The sequence below is a fragment of the Sphaerodactylus townsendi genome, linkage group LG05 (assembly GCF_021028975.2).
Source record: "Sphaerodactylus townsendi isolate TG3544 linkage group LG05, MPM_Stown_v2.3, whole genome shotgun sequence".
Lineage (NCBI taxonomy): Eukaryota > Metazoa > Chordata > Lepidosauria > Squamata > Sphaerodactylidae > Sphaerodactylus > Sphaerodactylus townsendi.
This window is the reverse complement of record NC_059429.1, coordinates 104852447-104876109: the sequence shown is the minus strand read 5'-3', so window position 1 is coordinate 104876109 and position 23663 is coordinate 104852447. Positions and strand designations below refer to the sequence as shown.

The window sequence follows — 23663 nt, the reverse complement described above, 5'->3', positions numbered from 1 at the left end:
TAGAAAATGGAAGTCCAGCTCAACTGATGAAGAATGCGAGAAGGAACACAAATGGTGGCAAAAGAGAAGCAAGTTGGCTGTAAGGGAGGCAAAAAAGGATTATGAGGAACGCATGGCTGCGAACATCAAGACCAGCAACAAACAGTTCTTCAAGTACATCAAAAGTCGGAAGCCAGCTAGGGAAGCGGTAGGCGGATGACAAAGGAACAAAAGGTGTGCTAAAGGATGACGGAGATTGCAGAGAAATTGAATAAATTATTTGCATCTGTCTTCCCCCAAGAGGAGGTAAGGAAAATTCCTGCATCTGAACCAAGCTTCTTAGGAGGTGAATCCGAGGAACTAGTGAAGATAGTGGTAGACAAGAAAGAAATTCTGGCAGCCATTGATAAACTAAATGCTACTAAATCACCTGGCCCAGATTGCATTTACCCAAGAGTTCTTAAGGAGCTCAAGCATGAAATTGCTGATCTTCTCACTTTAACATGCAACTTATCCTTGAAATCAGCCTCCATCCCTGAAGAAGATGGAAGATGGCCAATGTCACACAAATCTTTAAGAAAGGATCTAGGGGAGACCTAGGAAATTACAGGCCAGTCAGTTTGACATCTGTTCCTGGTAAATTAGTAGAATCTATCATTAAAGATAAAACTGTAAAACATGTCAAAAAGCAAGACCTGCTGAGGAAGAGTCAGCATGGCTTTTGCAGAGGCAAGTCCTGCCTTACAAACTTGCTAGAGTTCTTTGAGGGTGTAAACAGGCATGTGGATAAGGGGGAACCAGTGGACATTGTCTACTTGGATTTCCAAAAGGCTTTTGACAAAGTTCCTCACCAGAGACTATTGAGAAAACTCAGCAATGAAGGAATAAGAGGGGAAGTCCTCCTATGGATTAAAAACTGGTTGAGAAACAGGAAGCAAAGGGTGGGTGTAAATGGGAAGTTCTCACAATGGAGAGATGTAGGGAGTGGTATCCCCCAAGGATCCATTTTGGGACCAGTGCTCTTTAACCTATTCATAAATGACCTGGAAGTAGGGGTGGGTAGCGTGGCGGCCAAGTTTGTGGATGATACCAAACTATGTAGAGTGGTGAGGACCACAAAGGATTGCAAAGAGCTCCAAGCGGACCTTGATAAATTAGGTGAGTGGGCTAAGAAATGGCAAATGCAGTTCAATGTAGCAAAATGTAAAGTGATGCACATAGGGGCAAAGAATTCAAACTTCACATACAGGCTACAGGGGTCAGTGCTGTCAGTCACAGACCAGGAAAGGGATTTGGTTGATAGTTAGTTAGTTGATAGTTCCATGGAAATGTCAAGTGAAGAGATAGAAAAAGTGCAGAGAAGGGCAACGAGGATGAGGGATTGGAGCACCTTTCTTAAGAGGAGCGGCTGAAGCGTTTGAGACTCTTTAGTTTGGAGAGGAGACGTCTGAGGGGGGATTTGATTGAAGTCTATAAAATTATGCATGGGGTAGAAAATGTCGACAGAGAGAAATTTTTCTCTCACACAATACTAGAACCAGGGGGCATACATTGAAAATGCTGGGGGAAAGAATTAGGACTAATAAAAGGAAACACTTCTTCACGCAACGTGTGATTGGTGTTTGGAATATGCTGCCACAGGAGGTGGTGATGGCCACTAACCTGGATAGCTTTAAAAGGGGCTTGGACAGATTTATGGAGGAGAAGTCGATTTATGGCTACCAATCTTGATCCTCTTTGATCTGAGATTGCAAATGCCTTAACAGTCCAGGTGCTCGGGAGCAACAGCCGCAGAAGGCCATTGCTTTCACATCCTGCATGTGAGCTCCCAAAGGCACCTGGTGGGCCACTGCGAGTAGCAGAGAGCTGGACTAGATGGACTCTGGTCTGATCCAGCTGGCTTGTTCTTATGTTCTTATGTTTGTGTGTAGGATAGGATGGGTTTGAAGGTCTGTGCAGAAACAGATCTCTTAAAACATATTATACTTTTTATTAAATATTCACTAATTTTAGGGGGACACAAGATAAAATGCAAATATCCTTCACCAAACTGACAGTTATTTCAGCATATCAATGAAACCCAGAAAGCAGCAGTCTTCCAACACTATCACATGAACCATTTCCCCCAATGTAGCCTCATTGAGAAGAATAAATTCTCACAGCAAGTTTGGATACTAGAATCATTTTTAACATCCTAGCTTTTCAAAATTAGATGCATATAAGCCTTTGTGAATGAAAACTGGATATATTCTTAAAAGGAAGATGTTTGAGAAATTTGAAAGGTTCCATCAAAACTGCAGGTTATTTTTGAAGCACGTTTTTTTTTACACAATCCCATTCTCTAGACCTCAAGTACACATGTTACTCGTCATTTGAAGTTCAGAAAGTATTCACGTTTGTTCTCTGATCTATACAAGTAGCCTGTTAAATCTTGTTTTCCCAACATAGTTTATCTGCAGAAGGGGTTTATATAGACTTTATTGGTTTCAGGAAATCTGTTAGCGTCAGAACCATCAGATACTAGGGTCATTCAATCCAACATTGTATAGAAAGACCACATCTAGTCTAGAGATTTAAGTTTCAAAATTAAAAATTAAAAACAGCAATTGAAGAGTTCCAGCAAATTGGTCCATCAGCAACAGACTATAGAAGACTATGGATCAGATAATATGGTGGCATAAACCATCCTGTATAGTGGTCCCGCTAGTGAAAATATTACATCTTCTACAATTGGCCTTTGTTTTAGAAATAAAAGTTTGAGTCTTGGCAGTATTTCTTTAATGCTCACCAGCATTCAGTAGGCCTTTTAAGATGCCCTATTTTTCTTCTTTATATGTGTGTGTGTGTACATTTAAATCAATTGCCTTTCTCCATCTATGCTGAAAAGAGGCAGTGTGACCAAACATTTAGGAATGAACAAGATCCCTAAAAATGTAGGCAAAGAACAATTGGTGCCATTTCCAAGATGAAATCACCATTACAGGTCCCTGAATCTAATACTGGTAGGATGGGAGGTGAGGGGAAACATGGGCTGCAACTTTCCCACCTTGTGCAGATCATCTATGGAGTAGCGCTCACACATTTTCGGGGAAAAAACACATGCACAAACAGGTGGTGTGACATCTAGTCAGGAATGCAGAAAAAATGGTCCAGGTGCATCAGTTTGGAAACAGAGAATACAAAATGCTGTGCAAAGAGTGGAGAAAAGAGGTGGCAAATAATAGAGGGACTGTCTAGAGACTGGAAGAACAAACTTCTCTATCTAGCCCCAAAGGTATTCTCTGGGAATCATAGGAATTTTTCTAAACCAAATCTGAATGGGATCAAAGGAGTCAAGGAGTGAAAGGTCTAAGAATGCAATCAATTGGGAAGACTTACAGGTAAAGGAAGTAAAGCAAGAATATGAATATGCAGGTAAGAAATCTGCAGTGTCTGAAACCAAAATAGCTAGCATATCTTTGGTCCCCCTTAATAGACCCAAGACACATGGTTATCCTTTGTTCCTGCAGGATGACTTAATTTTGTAAGAAGACTACATCATTAAAAATCTAACTAGTATACTCAGCATTTCCGCAGCCAGAGGAACATTCACATTGTGAGGTCTTCTACAGTTCAAAACTAGGGAGAGTTTGGTTCTGTTCTAGTTTGAGGGTTAGTCGAACTGTTGAAACTCTCTTCTCAATGAATTAAAACCAAGCTATAAAAGGTAGAGGTGGGAAGGCCAGGCCTTGCCAACATTAACGTTCATCATTTGGTGCATAAGAAAAACCCAAAAAATCATCTGTGGCACTGGAACTGCAAGCTTCAAAGTCAGGGGTGCGAATGATGGAGCTGGAGACAGCTTCCTGTGTGAACGCTGGGTCAAAATGCCGTAGATCAGCAGGACCAGCCTTTAAAAGGAGAAACAAAGGATAATACTTCAGCTTACAATACCAATGATTATTATTACACTATTATTATTATTATTATTATTATTATTATTATTATTATTATTATTATTATTATTGTGTCTAGATCCATTGATCTAGACACTATACTCCTACTGATGCATCCCAGAACTGCATTGGCTTTCTTGGCTACCACATCACACTGCTGACTCATGTTCAGCTTGTGGTCTACTAAGACTCCCAGATCCCTTTCACATGTAGTGTTGTCAAGCCAGGTGTCACCCATGACCCATCCTATATCTGTGTGTTTCATTTTTTCTGCTTAAGTAGAGTATCTTACATTTATCTCTGTTGAAGTTAATTTTGTTAGCTTTGGCCTATCTCTCTAACCTGTCCAGGTCATTTTAAATCCTGCCCCTGTCCTCCAGGGTATTAGCAGCTACTCCTAATTTGGTGTAATCTGCAAATTTGTTTAGCATGCCCTCTATATCATCATCCAAGTCATTGATAAAAATATTGAATAACACTGGGCCCAGGACAAAACTCTGTGGCATCCCACTAGTCACTTCTCTCCAGGATGAAGATGAGCCGTTGATGAGCACTCTTTGCGTTCAGTCAGTTAACCAATTGCAAATCCATCTAACAGTAGCATTGTCCAGTCCACATTTTACTAGCTTACTTGGAAGAATGTCATGGGGCACCTTAACAAAGGCTTTACTAAAACCTAGCTATACTACATCAACAGTATTCCCTTCATCTTCCAAGCATTTTACTCTATCAAAAAAAAGAGATGAGCTTAGTCTGGCATGATTTGGTTTTGAGAAACCCATGTTGACTTTTAGTGATCATACTGTTCCCTTCTAAGTGCTTACACACTCTGTCTAATGATCTGCTCCAGAACCTTTCCTGGTATTGATATCAGACTGACTGGATGGTAATTGTTTGGGTCCTCTTTTTTCCCTTTTTTGAAGATGGGAATAACATTAGCCCTCCAGTCTACTGCGACATCTCCTCCAGGACTTCTCAAAGATTATAGCAAGTGGTTCTCAGATTACTTCTGCCAGTTTTTTTAATACCCTGGGATGTAGTTCATCAGGTCCAGCAGATTTGAATTCATTTAAGGTAGCCAGATATTTCTGTACCACCTCTTTAGTCTGTGCTGAATTTTCCCTACTGCAGTGGTTCTCAACCTGGGGGTCGGGACCCCTTTGGGGGTCAAACGATCCTTTCACAGGGGTCGACTAAGACTCTCTGCATCAGTGTTTTCCATCTGTAAAATGGATGTTAGGGTTGGGGGTCACCACAACTTGAGGAACTGTGACTCTATCCTATCTTTTTTCTTCCTTTTTCTACGGACATATCCCCAAAACCATTTTTTGTTCTTTTTAACCTTTCTGGCAAGCCTGAGCTCATTGTGAGCTTTAGCTTTTCTGACTTTCTCCCTACATGTCCTCGCTATTTGTTTGAATTCCTCTTTGGTGATTTCCCCCCTTTTCCATTTCTTGTACATGACCTTTTAAAATCTTAGCTCAGTTGAAAGTTCTTTAGACTTCCATCCTGGTTTCCTTAGACACCTCCCATTTTTCCTCCTCATTGGAACAGTTTCAAATTGTGACTTCAAGATCTCACTTTTAAGAAATTCCCAGCCATCATGCACAACCCTTCTCTTTCAGTATTTTTAACAACGGGATCACACCCAGTAGTTTCCTAAGTTTGCTTAAGTCTGCTTTCTTGAGGTCTAGGATATGTGTTTGACTACACTTAGTATCCCCTTTCCATTGTATAACAAACTCCAGGAGAACATGATCACTTCCACCTAAGGATCCTACCACTTCCATTCCACTAATCAGGTCATCATTATTGGTTAGAAGCAGATCTAAAATAGCCATTCCCCTGGTTGCTTCTTCCACCTTCTGGACCATGAAATTGTCTGCAAGGCAGGTGATCAATTGATTGGACCTGATAGTCTTGGCATAGTTTGATTCTCAACAAATATCAGAATAATTTAAATCTCCCATTATTACTACTTCTTTCCTTTCTGAAAGGCTTCATCCAACTCTTCAGTCTTGCTTGGTGGTCTGTAATAGATCCTCACAATGAGATCACTGCTGTTTTTCTCTCCCTTAATTTTTATCCAGATGCTCTCAACATGGCTTCCAGGATTTAAGTCATGGACCTGTTCACAGCTGTAATAATCCCTGATGTATAACGCTACTCCTCCTCCTTTCCTATTTGATCTATTTCTTTGAAATAGGTTATACCCTTCAATTATTACATTCCAATCATGAGACTTGTCCCACCAGGTTTCAGTGATGCCTATTATATCGTATTTGCTTAGCCATGTTAAGAGTTCAAGTTCATTTTGTTTATTTCCCATGCTCTGTGCATTAGTGTAGAGACATCGAAGGCCATGGTTCATGCACTCTGGCTGCTTATTTAAGGTTTTATCCCTCACACTGGTGGGTTCAAGAATTAATAGTTCATTTCACTCCATAACTTTCGAACTATAATCTCCAGCACTTGATGAACTCCTGCCTACTTGAAAACTGTCTCCCTCCCCCACATAACTGCTCCATTCTGTCCAGGAAATATTCATTTTTCTTAATGTTCTGAAGTGTAGGTACTTGCAACACTGTTAGCTGAAAGTAAGGGTTCTTATTTCTCATGCAAAAGAGACAGTGGGTCACAAGGAGGGCCAACTTAAATGCAGATCCTGAGAATTTCTATCCTTGCCTGTCCCCTTCCAGCCTTGGGACTGGGCGCCACCATTATTATTTACTGGATATGTAATGCTGCTACTGTGTTTTATAGAGTTTATGAATTTTAATTAATTATTTATTGTATATTATTGTCTATCTATTGTTCTGCTGTACACCGCCCAGAGCACTTCGGGGGTGGGCGGTTTATTACATCTTATTACATCTTATTATTATTATTATTATTATTATTATTATTATTATTATTATTATTATTATTATTATTATTGATGATGATGATGATGATGATGATGATGATGATGATGATGAAGAAGAAGAAGAAGAAGAAGAAGAAGAAGAAGAAGAAGAAGAAGAAGAAGAAGAAGAAGAAGAAGAAGAAGCCGCCGCCGCCGCCGCCGCCGCCGCCGCCGCCTCCAAAGGAAGTGGGACAGGTAATTTTCAAATTCGCAACTGTTGAGCAACCTGCATGTAGGAAAGCACAGCCACTTACCACATTGGGATCAAATGGAGGAGTGATTCTCTTATGATACAGGTCATCCCAGTTTATGGGGCTAAAGAATACATGGTTCTGTATCTCAAGCTGCGAACAAAAAATAAACAGAAGAGAGCTGATTGTTAGTCATGTATCCAGCCAGTAGTTCTGAAGACTTAGATGGTTTTCAGCATTGCAGCTGAGGCTGCCAGTGCAGTACAACAATCACAGGGCTTCCACATAGCTGGTCTCTCTGCAGTTTCTCAGTCCCAGTCCCCTGGCAGCATCACCCTCAAATATAACATTATAATAATCAGTGTATCAGGTTCTCTGATTTCCTAGTTTTCATTTAAAAAAACTATATAGTTTCTTTCATTGCACAGATACCGTTTTCCTCTTATATGACCACAATAAAAGGTGCTAGAGACTTCCTTTCTATTTTTAAAAAAATAAAAGCAGGGGATCAAAAACCCCAATACACAGATAGTCATACCGTTATATCAATGTAATATTCAACTGCTTGACCTGGATGACTCATGCTAGCTCAATCTCATCAGATCTCAGAAGCTAAGCAGGGACAGCCCTATCCTATCAGTATTTAGATGGCTGCAATCTTCCCCAAAGCTTTACAGCAAATCAGGTTTGAGAACGATCGCAGAAGTGGAGGTAAATGAATGCCCCACTGTTCTGTCCTGACGCAAGGAAAAGTGGAGGTAAATGAATGCCCCACTGTTCTGTCCTGACGCAAGGAAAAGCCCTGCTTTCCAACAGCATAGAACCTGGGACAAATGGTCTTACTAGAACTTCAGTCTTTGGAAAGAGGGGCAATGATTTCCACCAATCCCCCCTTCTTACTGCAGGGCTCCTTAGATTGTTCTTAACAGCCCTTGATACTGACACCCAGGAACAACATTTCACTGGGCTCAGATGACTGAAGCAAGAGTGGAGAGAAGGAATGCCCTGCTCTGCAAAGGTCACATATGGCTACATTCCCCACCCCCACCCCACACACACGTATCTATCATGAAACATGAATCCTTGGGTTTTAATCTAATGATGCATACATTCACCTGCTCATACACATCTCCCAACTTTGTGCAACCACCATACATTTCCCAATTCTTCAGTGATCTCCCAAACTTCTCTTCATGGTAAAGATACCATGGTACAAAATTAAATGTCTAAATGTGCATAGTACAAAATTAAATGTCTAAAGGTGCTCACACTGGAAAGTATGCGTAAATTAATAGAACAGCTCACAAAGAAAAGCAGAACACATTACAGCATTATACAGCTTGGGTGCGAAAGGAGCTATGTAAAGAACTGCAGTTGGAAATGAAGACATATCTTAAGCATACAAATATAATATATGACATTGGCTTGGATCCAACACTATAAGCAGAGAGGAAGGGGGTACTTAGCATAGTTCTGCTTGCACTAATGGTTGCACAAGGGCTGCAGTGCTTCAGTTTTTAACCAAACAATATTGTGCCTTGGAATGCTCAACAAATAATGTGGTTTAAATTAATTCATTTTTCATATCGGAAGTACCTTGTACCATGCCTTGCACAGACAGACAAGATTGGGGAGATACAGTCACTTTCACTTAGCACAAGCAGACAGCAAGGAATAATTTCAGTGCTTCTTCAGAGGTTATTGCACATGCAATAATCTTTTGTGGGATCCATACCCATGAAAACAGACCTAACGTATCACTAAATGTGTGAATTAACACTACCCTTCTGGGCTGAATGCATTGCCTTGATCTACCCCTCATATGAAGTTAGTCTCAAATCTTCGCTGTTGTCACTGCTGCTACTAGAAATAGCATTTATCAGCAGGAACAGTGTTTAAAGCCCTCCAGAAAATAGATGGATTATCATCTGTCCTCTGAACTTTCACATGTGTGATGACAAAACAGAAGTGAGAAAATAGCTTGATAAAAAGGGTAGCCACCATGGGAAAAGGATCCACTGAAAGGAAAATGGGAGGTAGTGAAGGAGAAGAATTATTAAATATCTGCTGTTTGAGGAGTGGTGAAGTTATAACAGGCACTCTTGAACGAACAGAACATACAAAATCAGTCTTGGCTCCCAGCCTCTGCTTCTTATCTTTATGGAGAAGTCCTTGCAAGATGTCACAAGCTGCCATGGTCTTGGTTCCTTGAATCTGCAGCGGCTTGTACAGAATGTTGTCATACATCTGAGACAAATCTCGGCTGTAAAAGGGAGGCTGATCGAGACAGGGGGGGAAAGCCATCAGTTGCAGAAGACATGAACTGCTAGTAATTAAACATATGCTACGTATAGACTCTCATTGTAAACCCATAGTATAACAGGCAAGGAGCAGGAAAGATGATGCATTGAAAAATATTCCATGTCCTATTGTGAAATATTTCCAGTAACTGTCTTTATGAAGAACAAACATGTCATTATCTGAGCTACTGTAAACTGTTTAGTTATAATAACCAAAGATGATGTACAGAAACTGTTCTTCTGCACAGACTTCAAACCCATCCTATCCTACACGCAAACATGTGTACTGCAGAATGTGAAATGGCCACTTTTACTATTCAACAGGTTGGCATACTCTCAGTAGCGGTTGGCTAGCAACTTGACTTGAATCAGAGGTTGTGGAATATATGCTTTTCAGATTCCAGGAATGATTGGGGTTTCTTGGAATTTGACCAACTGCACAGTTGCACAAAGATAAAAGGCAAGAAGCAGGATCACAGCAACAGAGTAAGGTTGTTCCAACACACAAGAATGCTTCATTCACTGCTGTTGCAAATGCAGAAATATTCTCACTGGCAATGCAGCATCTACAAGTGTTTTTGTACATTTTTCCCAGCTAGCCACCATTTTCCCTACATTATTTCCCTTCTGTGTCACCAGAGGGCTTTAAAAAAACAGTAAATGCTAGAGAGCAGAGCCACTGAAGATATGACAGAAGGAAAATGGTGCCAGTATGGTGAGGTTTTTGAAAACATGCTTCTTCTTGGCCAGATAGCATTCTAATACATCTGGACTGCATTCTTTCAGAAAACATCACAGTAAACCAAGTTTGAGAAAGAGTGCAGCAAACATGGAAAAAAACCCAGGAAGTGGATGATTAAAAGGTGACCTGCGGATCTTCTCCAAAACAGTGCTTCAGTTTGGAAGCAAAGACCTAGAAAAATATTAATGTGGAAGCACAGTAAATCCTCTATCTGGCAGGAGTTTTTTCCCCCCAGAGCAGAAAGCAACATGATTGTGAGGATAATTGTTCGTGGTGTGTCCACTTATTTCACCACTGGTGGACCGGTTTTCCAAGTTTTTGTACACTTCAAACCCAGAGCAACCTATTTGACCAGTGGGACAAATGCAATGTGTTTGCACAACTTGGGAACTGAAGCGTCCCTCCAGCTACTTTCAACAGTTTTAGGATTACTGTCTATCTCCAGCTTACAGCTTAAATTTAGAGGCAACAACAGGTTTTAAGACTTACCAAGCCAAACAGCATTTCATAGAGAACTGATCCAAGGCACCACCAGTCAACGGTTCTGTCATAGGGCTCCTTCTTCAGCACTTCTGGAGCCAAATACTGTGGAACAATAAGAAATTTTAAAACACATTCACCACTAGAACCCCTGGCCAGTTATGCATGGAGCACTGTTCCTTGCCCTGCAGTGTCTTTACAATGGGGTCTCCTCACATTTCCTTGTTTACACGAGAGGAGGTACCCACAGCCTGCTGCGCTGCTTGCACAGCTTGCCTGCTCCCACTTCTACGTTACTCCTCCAACCAAGTCTGAATGAAGATTGCCTTTTTTTAACCCTTCAAATGTAATGTTGATATTCCTTATATCGATATTGTGCAGGCTGCTACCATTTTTTCTGGTTTTTTGAGGGGGGGGGGAATGTTGGCCGTGAATTCCTGTGGACAGCATGGGGAAGAGACACCCTAACCCCCCAGCTCCTCACAGGGATTGACAGATGGCATTTCCCTAAAAACCAAAAAGAATTGTAGCAGCCTGCACAATAGCAATATAAGGATTATCAATATTACATTTAAAAGGCTAAAATACTCTACAGATGGCCGTCTTCATTCTTGGCTTTGGACAGGGGAGTGACCCAGAAAGAGCAAAACTGCCAAGCGAGAGGAAACATTGGGGTTTCCCTACTCTCGCTGACCACAGGGTTTCTGGGATCAGTGGTGCAGTAAGTGTAAACTTACAGAAATCTCTGCTGCAAAGGAAACAGTCACTTGCTGAGTGACAGAGCAGAAGTGTATAATTGGCCCCTGTAACATTCCAGGAGCCTCATGTGTTTCTTGGCCTTTAAAACTGTAACAAAATCCCTGATCAAGCAGTTCCATCAAATATAGCCCTAGTAAAGATGGGGTAGGGGTGGGTCGAGATAAGAGAAAATGAACTCAAACTATTTAAAGTTTAATTGATATTTAAATTGTATTTTGCCTGCAGCTTGTTGAAGGACAGCCATGCAAGTTTCGCTTCAGAACTTCCTTAAGCACTTCCAGTTCAGTTCAGAGTGAACTGCTTTTCACGCTAGGGATGCATCATCACACTCTGTTGCAGAGAGCATGATGATTTCCCTCCCCTCCAGTTTATAGAACAGAGGATCAGTCTGATGAAGAGTTCTGGAGAACTTGGAAAATTGCACATTGCTTTCTGTCATTTTGGTTGGTCTTAAGATTTTATTTTGAGAGTTTTATTTGGACCAACATGGCTCTTAGACCTTCATTACTACTGTTGCATTGAGGTTCAGATTCCTAGGCTCTTATGTCCAACTCCAGTACTCCTATACATTCTACATATTGTAATACCAACTTCTATTACTTTTCTTGTCTGTAGTTTGCAGATCACATTTGTAATCTTCTGAGCATATCACTGATATTATATTGTAATACTTAGCCAGATTCAACAATGATTGATCAGAATCAATATTTGTGATCAAATTCTGTTAGAAGTCTTGGACAAACTCCACCTAATCACAGAAACTGGTTAATAAACGGTCACTTTAATCTAAGAATATTTTAGACTATCCAATTTGTGGCTTTCCAGATTCAGTACTTCAGGGTCTGTTTTTATGTGTGTGTTTTTTAAAAGAGTGCATGAGACAGTCAGTTCTTACACCTCCGAATGAACAATGCTGTGCAGTATCTTGGAAAGCTGAGTCATTAAAAATCACCAATTAAAAATGCAAATCTGTTCTAACTCCCTTATGTTACCTCTGGGGTGCCACAGAATGTAGATGTTGTTTCCTCTGGCTCCATTCCTTCTTTACAGAGTCCAAAATCTGTTAGTACAATATGACCCTGAAAGAAAATGAAAAAGGTTGCTCTTTGAGAGAAGTATGCTAAATTTGCTACATGCCTGTTGCTATTTGATTTGGATGTGCTAATCCAATTATGAAGTCTCCTACTGGCACACAAGCCTTGAGCTGCTAGAGCAAAACACAAAACCAGTATTAGGATTCTGGATCTGTGTTAATGAAGCCCAAGTTTCATAATTCTGAAACTGAAATCTAAAGCATTCAGCTGCAGTTATTCTGCATATTGTCATGCTCACTTAACATCATTTGCATTCCCTAGGAAGGGTTTTGACTTTTTTGTACATCTATTCACCACCACCACCTTTCACCTTCTTTCTTCAGTAATGTTCTGTGCTACTTCTCTCTCCCAAACAAGTATCACTTTGAGGGCATGGGCTTATGCACTCAAGTTAAAAACAAAAATGTGAGATGCAAATGAATAGGCTCAGCTTCATTCACCCCCAAAGCAGAGACTGGTAAAGGATTGGGCTGCTAATTCTGGCACCTTTTGAAAGAGAGTTCAGCAGGTGTGTGACTTCACATTACAGAGCACGCATGTATTTCATAGTTTCCCCTTTCACATACAAGGAGTGAAAGCTTAATGTTTTCCTCACAACAGTGTTAGAATGTTTATGATGGCAGCAGATGGTAATAAATCACCTACCTGGCAGTCCAAGAGGATATTTTCAGGTTTTAAGTCCCTAAAAAAACAATTAGATGGGTTAAACTCTGCTGGGGTGTGAGCAACATCCGCACACACCATTCAGCGTGTTTAAATATTTGGATCTATTAAAACAGCTGCATTATGCAAACTCTAAGATGTGATAGTCTATTATCTTTCAGTTTATGCAGATATTGCTTTTAGAATCACTGAGCCCTAATTTTATATTTCTTCTTCACTTCTATTCAACCTTTTCCACAATCTAGAAATATACTTCTTTTAGGTAAGCATACTCAGGACTTTGGGGGTGTTTGGGTATGTATGAGCTATGGAGGATACTGCATTGTGCTGTAAGAAAAAATATTCTCCTACAGATTAGGTTCTAGAAAAACTGGTTCAACCTGTTTGGAGCAGCAGGTGCCCATGCCGAAAGCCAGGTTGCTGGGGGCTCACGACCTCATGAACACATTACTCCAGAAGCAGTTTTACAACTCCTGCTGTGGTGGTATTTTTAAAAAATAAGACATAGGGCAACAATAAATCAAATAGAAAGCAGCTATTTGAAAGAGACAAGCATCCTGCCTGAAGGGTATGGTGGCAAGAGACTGCAAGACCAGGGATGCCAACTTCCAGGTAGTGACTGGCGACCTCCAGGGATTGCAACCCATCTCCAGGTGATAGAGGCCACTCTAAAAGATGGACTTTATGACATTAGAGTCTCTCCCCCTCCTCAAACCCCATCCTCATCAGGTTCCATCATCAAAATCTCCAGGTCTTTCCCAACCCAGAGTTGGCCACCCTGCTGCAAGACAGATGAGTCAAGCTGCATCCAGTTAATTGATAAATAAGAACACATTGAAAGGCAAGGGGAGCAGTGGCTGTGTTTCCTACTTAGAAACAATAGAATAGAAGACAGACACGCACACATATACATACATCAGGGCCAGTTCCAGATTTTGAGGGAACTTTGGCAGAGAATTCCCAGGGCCCCTCTTCCCTTCCTCTTCTCACTTCCAGGCCCTCCATTCACACCCTTCTGCTTTCCCACCTATCCACACATTTCCCGCATTGGGTTGCCAGCTCAGAGTTGGGAAATTCCTGGAGATTCAGGGGGGAACCTGAGGAGGTCATTTGGAGGAAAGGTATATCATGAGGGTATAATGCCATACACCCTCAAAATCACCCATCTTCAGGGAGAATTGATCTCTTGGCTGGAAATCAGTTGTTATTCCAGGAGATCACCAAGTTCCACCTGGATGTTGACCTCCCAGTCCACTTGCTTGTGTATCTTTCCACTGCCTGCTTGTAAGCCCTTCAACCACTGCTAATGTTTATAGCTGCCAGCAGCCCCTTCCCCAGTGGCCCTAGCATTTATGAGCATCTTAAAACATGGGTGGTAGAGTACTAGCAAGTAAGCATGTGTGTAGGGGAGAATAGTTGCGCATGTTGCCAGAAACCCTGGGCTCATCTTCAGGCATGCTGGAACTGGCCCTGAACACCCTGCTCCCAACCCTTGCAACCCCCAGAAAGATCATTTTCAGGGTCATGAGATCCATGTGCAAGTATAGCTGTATGGGTGGAGGGAGGAGGAACAAGGGATTGAAATCACTTTTTTCCCTTCTTCTTCAAGCACAGCTTCATAGGAGGGAAGGATGATTTTAATCTTTTTTTTCCTCAGGCCAAGCTCCAGATGGAGCCTAGAGATCTCTCAGAATTACAACTGATCTCCAGACTACATAGATCTGTTCCCCTAAAGGAAATGACTTCTTTGGAAGGTGAACTCTATGGCATTATACTCCACTGAGGTCCCTCCTCTCCCCTGCCCCAAACCTCAGGAAATTTTCCAACCTGGAATTGTCAACCCTACTAATCCAGGTGGCTATTCCTCTGTATGGATCCTAGAATCACATGAAAGATCTGTCCAGAGATCTGAAGGGGCTGTGGGAATGGAGAAGAACGTGGGCAATCTCCATGAGCTTTCTGTGTACAGATGGATGGGGACACAGCAGTGAATCCTCTTCTCAAAGTACATCTCTGCAAACCCTCAGGCAGAGATTAAAATGATCAGGCCGGGTAATAATAAAATAGTACATACCTATTTGTTTCAGTAGAGCAGTGTAACTCAAAGATATGGTACTTAGTGAGAGGAGGGGGGAATCTATCAGAAAAACCGCAGTTTTTGAGTTGAGCAGCACCTAACTATGTTTATATAAACTTATACAATTCTCACAGCAGCAGTTTTGAAACTTCTAGCCTTTAGGGAACACTTTGCACATTGAATAGTCTGCCAAGCACCTTCCTCAACGTCTACCATGCAGCACACATGCTGTGCCTAAGGGATACCTGTCATGATTTTTAAGCTTCTTCAGTATACTTCATATTCCCCTGTAGCTGCCCATTGCAAAGGAAAATGGCCACTGACAAGCTAGCTGTTTTCCAAGGAAACATCTCTGCAGTTAATGATTTTTTTGAGGCATCTCTAATTAGCTCTGAGGATCAGCAGAGTTCTTGGGAGTATAATGTGAGAAGTAGTGATTTATGGTACCAGTAGTTGTGCTGAAATTCCAGATTCTGGGGGTGTATTGTCAGGGTTAGAACATAAATAAGGAGAACCGAAAAGGCAGGCCAGGGAGGAATATGATACAAGGAACAGAGGAATACAGATGAACAGGGAGTAACTTATACCAAGAAACCTTGCCTCCTTATCACCAGTGATTTTTAAACACAAGATTCTGGGAGGGATGTCTTGGCAATCATGTTACCAGGGCTATCTGGTTTTGTAACACAAACATTACCTGTAGATGATGTTCAGTGAATGGAGGTATCCCACTGCACTGGCAACTTCAGCTGCATAAAAACGGGCTCGAGGACGAAAGGGTTCTGGCTTGGACTATACACAGTGGAAGAACAGCTAAAAACAGAAATTAGCTCCCAGAGTGTTGATATTTTCACTCATACGTGCTTTCAGCTTTGTGCAGACAGGGTTGGTGGCATCATTTTTTTGGGAGTGCCTTTAGGAAGTACATGCCTAGCACGTGAAAGAACAGAAGAACGTCCCTGAAGATCAGGCAAAGTTGCCCTATGGAATTTCTGCACATACTAACGTTAACCACCACCTTTCATCTGCATGGCTCCTTTTCATGTGCATCAAGAATCAGATTGAGCCGTGGGTTGTGGAATGTAGGATTTGGGAGTTACCTCAATCTGACTTTGTGACTTTTAAGTCAGGAAGCCTAAAACTCACAGGGCCTTAAGACTACTGATATCACAGAGCATGAGAAAAGAAGCTTCCTTCAAACCTCATCCCCCCGCCCCCCCGTCTGCACCAATTTTGGACTTGAAATGGCCCAAGTGGTGTTATTTGTTCTAGTGGGTGGGCTCCCCATGCAACCTACCACAACACAACAGAGCAAATAATAACGTAAAATGGGACCATTTTGGGCGGGGAAAATAGCATGCTAAAGCCCCTTTTCTCTGAGTACTTCATGATGCCAGGAGACATGCAAGAAGGATCCTGTTGCATCTACACACTGTCTGAGGCTTTGTGGGAGGTGGGTATACACTCTGAATGTAGGGCTCAGAATGAATGACAGACAGACAGACAGAATGAATGATGGGCTCAGGCAGATAGAGCCAGTGGGGCAATTCAAGTGACCTGAATGAACAGATAGGAGCCGGGTGAAGGAAGCAGATGATGTGCTGGGATCTGAGGAGCTACTTTCCACTGGGAACACAGCACCTAACTTGGATTGAAAATAAAAACCAAACAGCTTGAACTGAATTGACTTAGACACTGTGTGATAGAAGGCTGTCGGGCACTCACCTCTCCTCCATTTACATAGTCCAGTACAAAGTAGAGTTTCTCTTTTGTCTGGAAGGAATAATGGAGCCCCACAAGGAATGGGTGTTTCACATTTTTCAGCAGCACATTACGCTCAGCCATGATGTGATTTTGCTGAGAACAAAGAGGGAGATATGAGTAAGTGCCCAAATTTTACATTTACAAACACCTGTTAAAACTTTTTCAGGTAGGTAGGCTTATTAGTCTGTAATAGTGGAACAAAATCTGTGTCTAGTAGCACCAGTACACACTCAAGCCACTTTCACAATGATTTGAAAGTGGATTTTGCTATTCCACACAGTAAAATCCAGCTTCAAATTGCATTGAAAGTGAATTGAAAGTGCATTATTCTGCATGTGTAGAAGGGGCTACAGAGGCAGGAAATGGCATACCACCTCTGAATGGCTCTTGCCTTAAAAACCCCATCAGGAGTTGCCATAAGTCAGATATGACTTGATAGTAAAAAAAAAATGCATCTTAAAGACTAATAAAGTTTTTTAGAGTGTAACCTTCCATGAGCTGGACAAAGTGATAGTTAACACATAAAAGCTTATACCCTGGAGAATGTTGTTGGTCTTAAGGTGTGACTAGACTAGAATTTATTCTATTAAACCCTTTGTGGCTAAGTGTAACTCACAAAGTCCTGACGGGGACAAAATGGATGAGTGTGTAAAATAGCTTGTAAAAAAGCCCAGAAGGCATTCACAAGTCTCATTAAAAAAGCAAGAGTCTCTCTTATCAAGTATTTCAGAGTTCTTTGGTTTCACTGCTCCAGCTTTGATTTCTTTAACTGTTTGAAGGATTTCTGCTCTCTCAGACAACTCCACCCTTCACAGCCTCTTATATCCACAACTGCCAAGAACCTCTATGGCCCCTTCCGCACATGCAGAATAATAAACTTTTAATCCACATTCAATGAACTTTGCAGCTGGATTTTACTGTGCAGAATAGCAAAATCCACTTGCAAACAACTGTGACAGTGGATTGAAAGTGCATTATTCTGCATGTGTGGAATGGGCCTGTGTGATGCTACCTCTCTCATTTCCCTCAAATCAAAATACTTTTTCTATGAAACTTGAAGCAAAATTTCTGAGACACCCTCAGCATGTATAATCAGAAGGAACACATTTTCTTCCCCTCCTTAGCCCTACCTCCACCTTCCTTCCTTTCCTTTGCTGCTTCTCTTATTCAAAATTTTAGATGATAAGCTTCCTGAGGTAGGGAACTGGACTTCTTAATCTGTAAAGAGCCATGCACTTTGATGGTGCCCTATCAAGCATACAAGGCATACTTAGAAGGAATAATTCTAAATAAATAATAAAATAATAATAATAATGGCTCAATCAGTATGCAGAACATACCACAAGGAAAGCTGGTCTGATCCAGCAGGCTAGTTCTTATGTTCTTATGTTCTTATGTTCTTATTAAATTTAGATGAAGGTGGAATGAAAATTGGACAATAGAACATTAACAATTTGAGATATCCCAGTGATACCACATTACTGGCAGAAAATAGCAAAGACTTGAAGCGACTACGGCTGAAAGTCAAAGAAGGAAGTGCCAAAGCAGGACTACAGTTGAATTTCAAGAAGACAAAAGTAATGACTACTGAGGAATTACACAATTTCAAGGCTGATGAACAAGAAATGAAAATTGTTAAAGAGTTTCTGGTTTTGGCTCCATCGTCAACTGAAAGGGAGGCTGCAACCAAGAAATCAGAAGGAGATTCAGACTGGGAAGGGTAGCCATGAGAACTAGAAAAGATACTGAAGGGTAAGGATGTGTCACTGATGACCAAGATCAAGATAATTCACACCATATTATTCCCCATTACTACTTATGGATTTGAAACTTGGACCGTGAAAAAAAACTGCCAGGAAGAAAGTTCATTCATTTGAAATGCAGTGTCGAAGGAGATTTTTTTGGATACCATGGACCGCCAAAAGGACAAATAAGTGGGTTCTAGGTCAAATCAAGCCCGAAGTGTCCTTAGAGCTAAAATGATTAAGCTGAGGCTATCATACTTTGGTCACATTATGAGAAGACAAGAGTCATTGGAAAAGACAATAACGCTAGGAAAAATGGAAGGCAGTAAAAAAAGAGGAAGACACAATGTGAGATGGGTGAACTCAATCAAGGAAGCCACGGCCCTCAGTTTGCAAGATCTGAACAAGGCTGTTAATGATATGACAATTTGGAGATCATTTACTCATACGGTCACTATAAATCAGAAGCAACTTGATGGCACTTATCATACGCACAATGAACATCCACTGCTTTATTTAATTGAGATAACATATAATCTCTGCTTTGCTTACTTGAGAGAACATAGAAAGCTTATTTTGTGGAAGTTGTATATAAAGCAGAGCCGTAGCAAGGGGGGATGGCGCCCGGGGAATGTATGTGCCCTGCGCCTCTACCCCGCCCTGGAATGCCCCCGCCCCACACTGGCACACGCCTGGTGCAAGACGCCCCCGTCCCCTGGGTGCTATGCCAGTGATATAAAGAAAAGTATTTAAAGATATTTTAACAAGATACCTCTTTTTTCTTGATAATGGATTTCTTCTGCAGAACTTTCACAGCATAGAACTGCCCATCAGACTTGTGTTTTGCCAGAAGGACCTAGAGGCAGGATTGAAAGGTCAAAAGCGTAGCGAGAAGAAAAGACCATGGCTGCTAAGATATGAGTATAATCTTCCAAGCAACACTACTTACTTTTCCAAAGCTACCTTTGCCAATTATCTTTAGGAAGTCAAAATCTGTTGGCTTGGCACTGTTGGGGAAAGATAATGATGCAAATATAAGAACTCAAGAAAAAAAGTTATGTAAGACTGTTTTCTTCCGTGTGATCAAAGAACATCTGGATTCACAACCTGATTCTATGCCTTCATTCATTCTTTAATTCATATCATAAGTAACAGACAAGGCACTTTCTTAGGTTAAGCTATACTGCATGGTAAGGTTTGGACAATGAAAACTGTATAGACTTTTACATGCACTTACTTGGGATTTGCAGAAGGTCCAAGATTGATGTCAGTTGGTGATGTTGGCTGAAACTGACAAAAGCAGATAGCAGTAGTTAATAAAGGGTTAGTTCCACAAACTAAAACAGCAGTCACACAAACAGCAGACTGTCAGATAAATGTCAATGCAAAGGGAAAGAGCTCACCAACATAGTCTAGTGCAGCAAATAAAGCCGCACCCATCCTGCAGAATTTTCCTTCCCCCACCCATCCTGAGGACAGAAGCATTAAGCTCCTTAACCTTTTCTTCCTTTAAATTTGATCCCAAACAGAGTTACTATAGAGAGGTAACAAGGGGCCCAGATTTTACCTGGCCACTATTATCTGTGCTTCTGGAACGGTCCATTAAGAATCCTGCCCTTTCAACACTGTAAAAAAAGAAATGGGTAGTTAATTGTAAGAAGCTGAGAGAAACAATGTGAACATCTAGAGGGAAAGACTGATTAATTCACAGAAGTTGTACATGCATATCCCCATCACAGTAAACCTACAGAATTTAGCAACGCTTATTAAAGCTGCATTCCATCAAAACTAGATTTGCAAAGGGTGGTTATTATGAATGATGAACATAGTACTCTCCTGTCTATACACAAGTAAGTAGGAACTGAAATACTAATCAGAAAGGTTCAGCACATCATGTTTCTCATATCTGGTATCCAGAATCCAATACTGTAGAAGTGATGTGCTGAAATTGTTGTTTTCTGTTCCAACATCCCATTTGACATCTCCTCCCAAAAACTAAACATGAAAAATCAAATTATGGCATCTTGCAGCAAGGAAGTTTAACTACATGATTATCTCCTTTGGAGAGGTAAAAATCATTATTGTAGTACATAGTGACACCTCCATCATATAGGTCCTCTACACCTGTTGGCACCCAGCAGGTAAAGCTGCAAGCCAAACCCGAGAAGTTTAATCTTCTCTACCTCTCTTAACAAAAAGATAACAAAATGGTTTAGTACTCTTAAGTTGACTCTATTTCTCAAGTCCTTCATCTCGATAAAAATCTCTTATTTCAGAACACCCCTCAGAAGAGACCAAAAAAAGCCCCAAAGCTTTTCAAGAATCCAACTTAGCAGTTTTACTTACATCAGCAGCAGAGAAAGCCTTCCCAAGCATGAGAGTTGAACCCATGTTGAGTAACAAATCCCAGTTTACGCAAGAGCATGCTTTCTGAGTAGCGTCAGGTCCGTGCCAGTCAGCTCAGTTCACTGCCCTATTGCTTGGAGGGGGTTATCTCCAGGCTGAGAATTAAAGAGACAGCAACCCATTGAGAGAAAGAGACATACTCACTAGGAACACAGCCTGGAATTGGAGGCTTTGATAGTCTGTTCAATTCGCTCTCGCCCGTGTTTTATGAGATCTACAGAAAGGGGAGAGGGTGGAGGAGAAAGTTAGCAAACTGAGTAAGCTTTTCAGCTGGCAGAGCGTTCACAAAAATGTATACAGAGAAGCATTTGTTCCAGGGTGACCTTGCCCTTCTCCCACATCCACCCACAAGTCAAAACAACCAAGCTTTCTTGGAGTTAGGACAGAGTCTGTTGCTCCTATAAAAAGGAACTTTAAAACTATTGAGATAACAGCACAGAAGCAGAGGACTGAACCCAACAAGAATGACGCCTTGTAAACGGTAGCCTCTTGTCCCGCCTTCCAAGGCTGCCAGTAATGTGCCCTGCTTTTCTGCGAGGCACAGATCACAAGACAAAAGAGTAACCCCCTTTGATACATCATCATGCTTGGCACACATCCAGTTCATCTCATTCAGAGCTTTCCAAGCAATTTTATGACCATAAAGCGAGCATCTCAGCTTAAGCACTGCTTTGTGGTTTGTGAAAATCAGACGTGAGACTGTAGGATTCAGCACAGCTGTAGGGTTCCATCTTCCAGATGGGGTCTGGAGTTCTCCTAGAATTATGACTCATCTTCAGACCTTCCCCTGGAGGAAGTGGCAGCTTTGGACAGTGGACTGTATGGCACTACAGACCTGCTGGGCTCTCCTCTCTCCCATCCCCAAACTCTGCCTTCCTCAGGCATCTCACCCTAATCTCCAGCAGTTTCCTAAGCCAGAGTTGGCTACCTTACATGGCTGCAGTGAACATAATGCGCATTTAAGGGCAAGTTATGCTTGTTTATTAGCATCCCGTGACTAGTAACTGTTACCCCAAACTGGACCCAGAGAAGAGGAAATTAGCTTTAAAAGGGTTCCAGAAAGGAATAACACACCCTGTATACCAGGGTGGATCTCAGTAGGAGCACCCCAAAATAAAATTATGAAAAAAGAGTGAGAGTGTAGTTGTCAACACAAACACATAAAATTATGGTCTACAAAATAAACCAAAAGGAAATAAAAATGCAAAAAATGTAAACTAAGAACCTAAGAATTAATTCCCTAATCCCTCCCCCCCCCCCCCACACACACACGAAGAAGAAAGCACACTTAAAGGTATAAGGGAGAAAATTGGGAAGCTTTAGGGATGGGACATACAACTTTAAATCTGGGATTTGAGATATGGAGTAGGTACAATAGAGATCCAAGGAGCAGAATGAGGAGCCAGAAAAGGGGGGGCAAGAGAGAAAATGCCTGCAAAGTGCTTCTCAGGAGGAAACTGGGGTTCTCCAGCAAAGATCTGGACCAGGGATCTGAGGAACAATTTACTGGGTTTGGGGCTCCTTCTTTTGTAGACAGAAGGGCCCCTTGCACACACGCAAAATAATGCATTCTCAAACCACTTTCATAACTGTTTGCAAGTGGATTTTGCCATTCCGCACAGCTTCAAAGAGCACTGAAAGCAGTTTGAAAGTGGATTATTCTGCATGTGCGGAATGAGCCAAGGATTGCAAGGTAGGTGGAAATGTAACCATTCCAATTTTGGATTGAGTCAAGATAAAAGTTTAAATCTCACTGGTTTAAAGTTAACTGCTGTCAAACTTCAGCAAGAAAAACTGGGGGGTGGGGAGGGACGTTGATAAGGCTATTGTGAGCCAAATCTGGATAGGTGCAAAAAGCTTGGTTGAGGCAACAGGATAAAGTGTTTCAACTAAGCTGAAGTGAGCTAAATTGACATGGCCCCAAAATTTGGGTGAGGTAACCAGATTTAATTGTGATGTAATGATCACGATGGGTAGCCATGTTAGTGTGTCTACAGCAGTAGTAAACAGCCAAAGTCCAGTAGGATCTTAAAGTTCAACAAAAATTTCTGTCAGAGAATGAGCTTCTGTGAGTCACAGTTCATTTCTTCAGAGACAGCTGGAATGTGAGTCCATCTCACCTTAAACTGAGAAGAGTAAATTCAAACACCATAAATATGAGTCCATCTGTCCTTAAGTAGAGAAGAATGAATTCTTCTGGATGAGGTGTCTGAATTCATTCTTCCGTGTCCAGAAGAATTCACTCTTCAGTGTCTGTGTGAGGTGTCTGACTTCATTCTTCTCTACTAAAGAACAGATGGACTCACATTCTAGCTGTATCTATAGAAGTGAGCTATGATTCACAAAAGCTCATATCCTGGCAGATATGTTAGTCGCGAAGATGCTGCTGGACTCTTGCTCTTTCCTACTCATATTTCAATTAGGTGGGAGTGAACTAGATTTGCATAGATACAAACATCACGGTGAGGTGTAATATCTCCTGAAACAGGATGGAGGACAAATTAAAGACCTGAGTACTCCTCTTGATTGCATCAAAAAAGGACGAAGAGGAACTGACATTTGGTTAATGAAATAGATGGCCATACCTTCTTGGTCTGGGCAGACACTTCTGGGGTAAGTCAGG

The 23663-nt window shown here is 41.4% G+C and overlaps 1 protein-coding gene across 1 annotated transcript in view; it reads right to left on the bottom strand.

Annotated features, from left to right (window-relative positions):
- Window positions 1–2439: 2439 nt before the first annotated feature.
- Window positions 2440–23663, bottom strand: part of SGK2 (serum/glucocorticoid regulated kinase 2) — a 43835-nt gene continuing 22611 nt past the window's right edge. The window contains 13 exon segments of the mRNA XM_048498515.1: window positions 2440–3869; window positions 7074–7163; window positions 9132–9287; window positions 10542–10637; window positions 12284–12370; window positions 13031–13067; window positions 15823–15938; window positions 16851–16982; window positions 19407–19490; window positions 19584–19641; window positions 19872–19924; window positions 20202–20259; window positions 21185–21254. Of these exon segments, the coding sequence (XP_048354472.1) occupies window positions 3717–3869; window positions 7074–7163; window positions 9132–9287; window positions 10542–10637; window positions 12284–12370; window positions 13031–13067; window positions 15823–15938; window positions 16851–16982; window positions 19407–19490; window positions 19584–19641; window positions 19872–19924; window positions 20202–20259; window positions 21185–21254 (1190 nt within the window). The 3' untranslated portion in view covers window positions 2440–3716.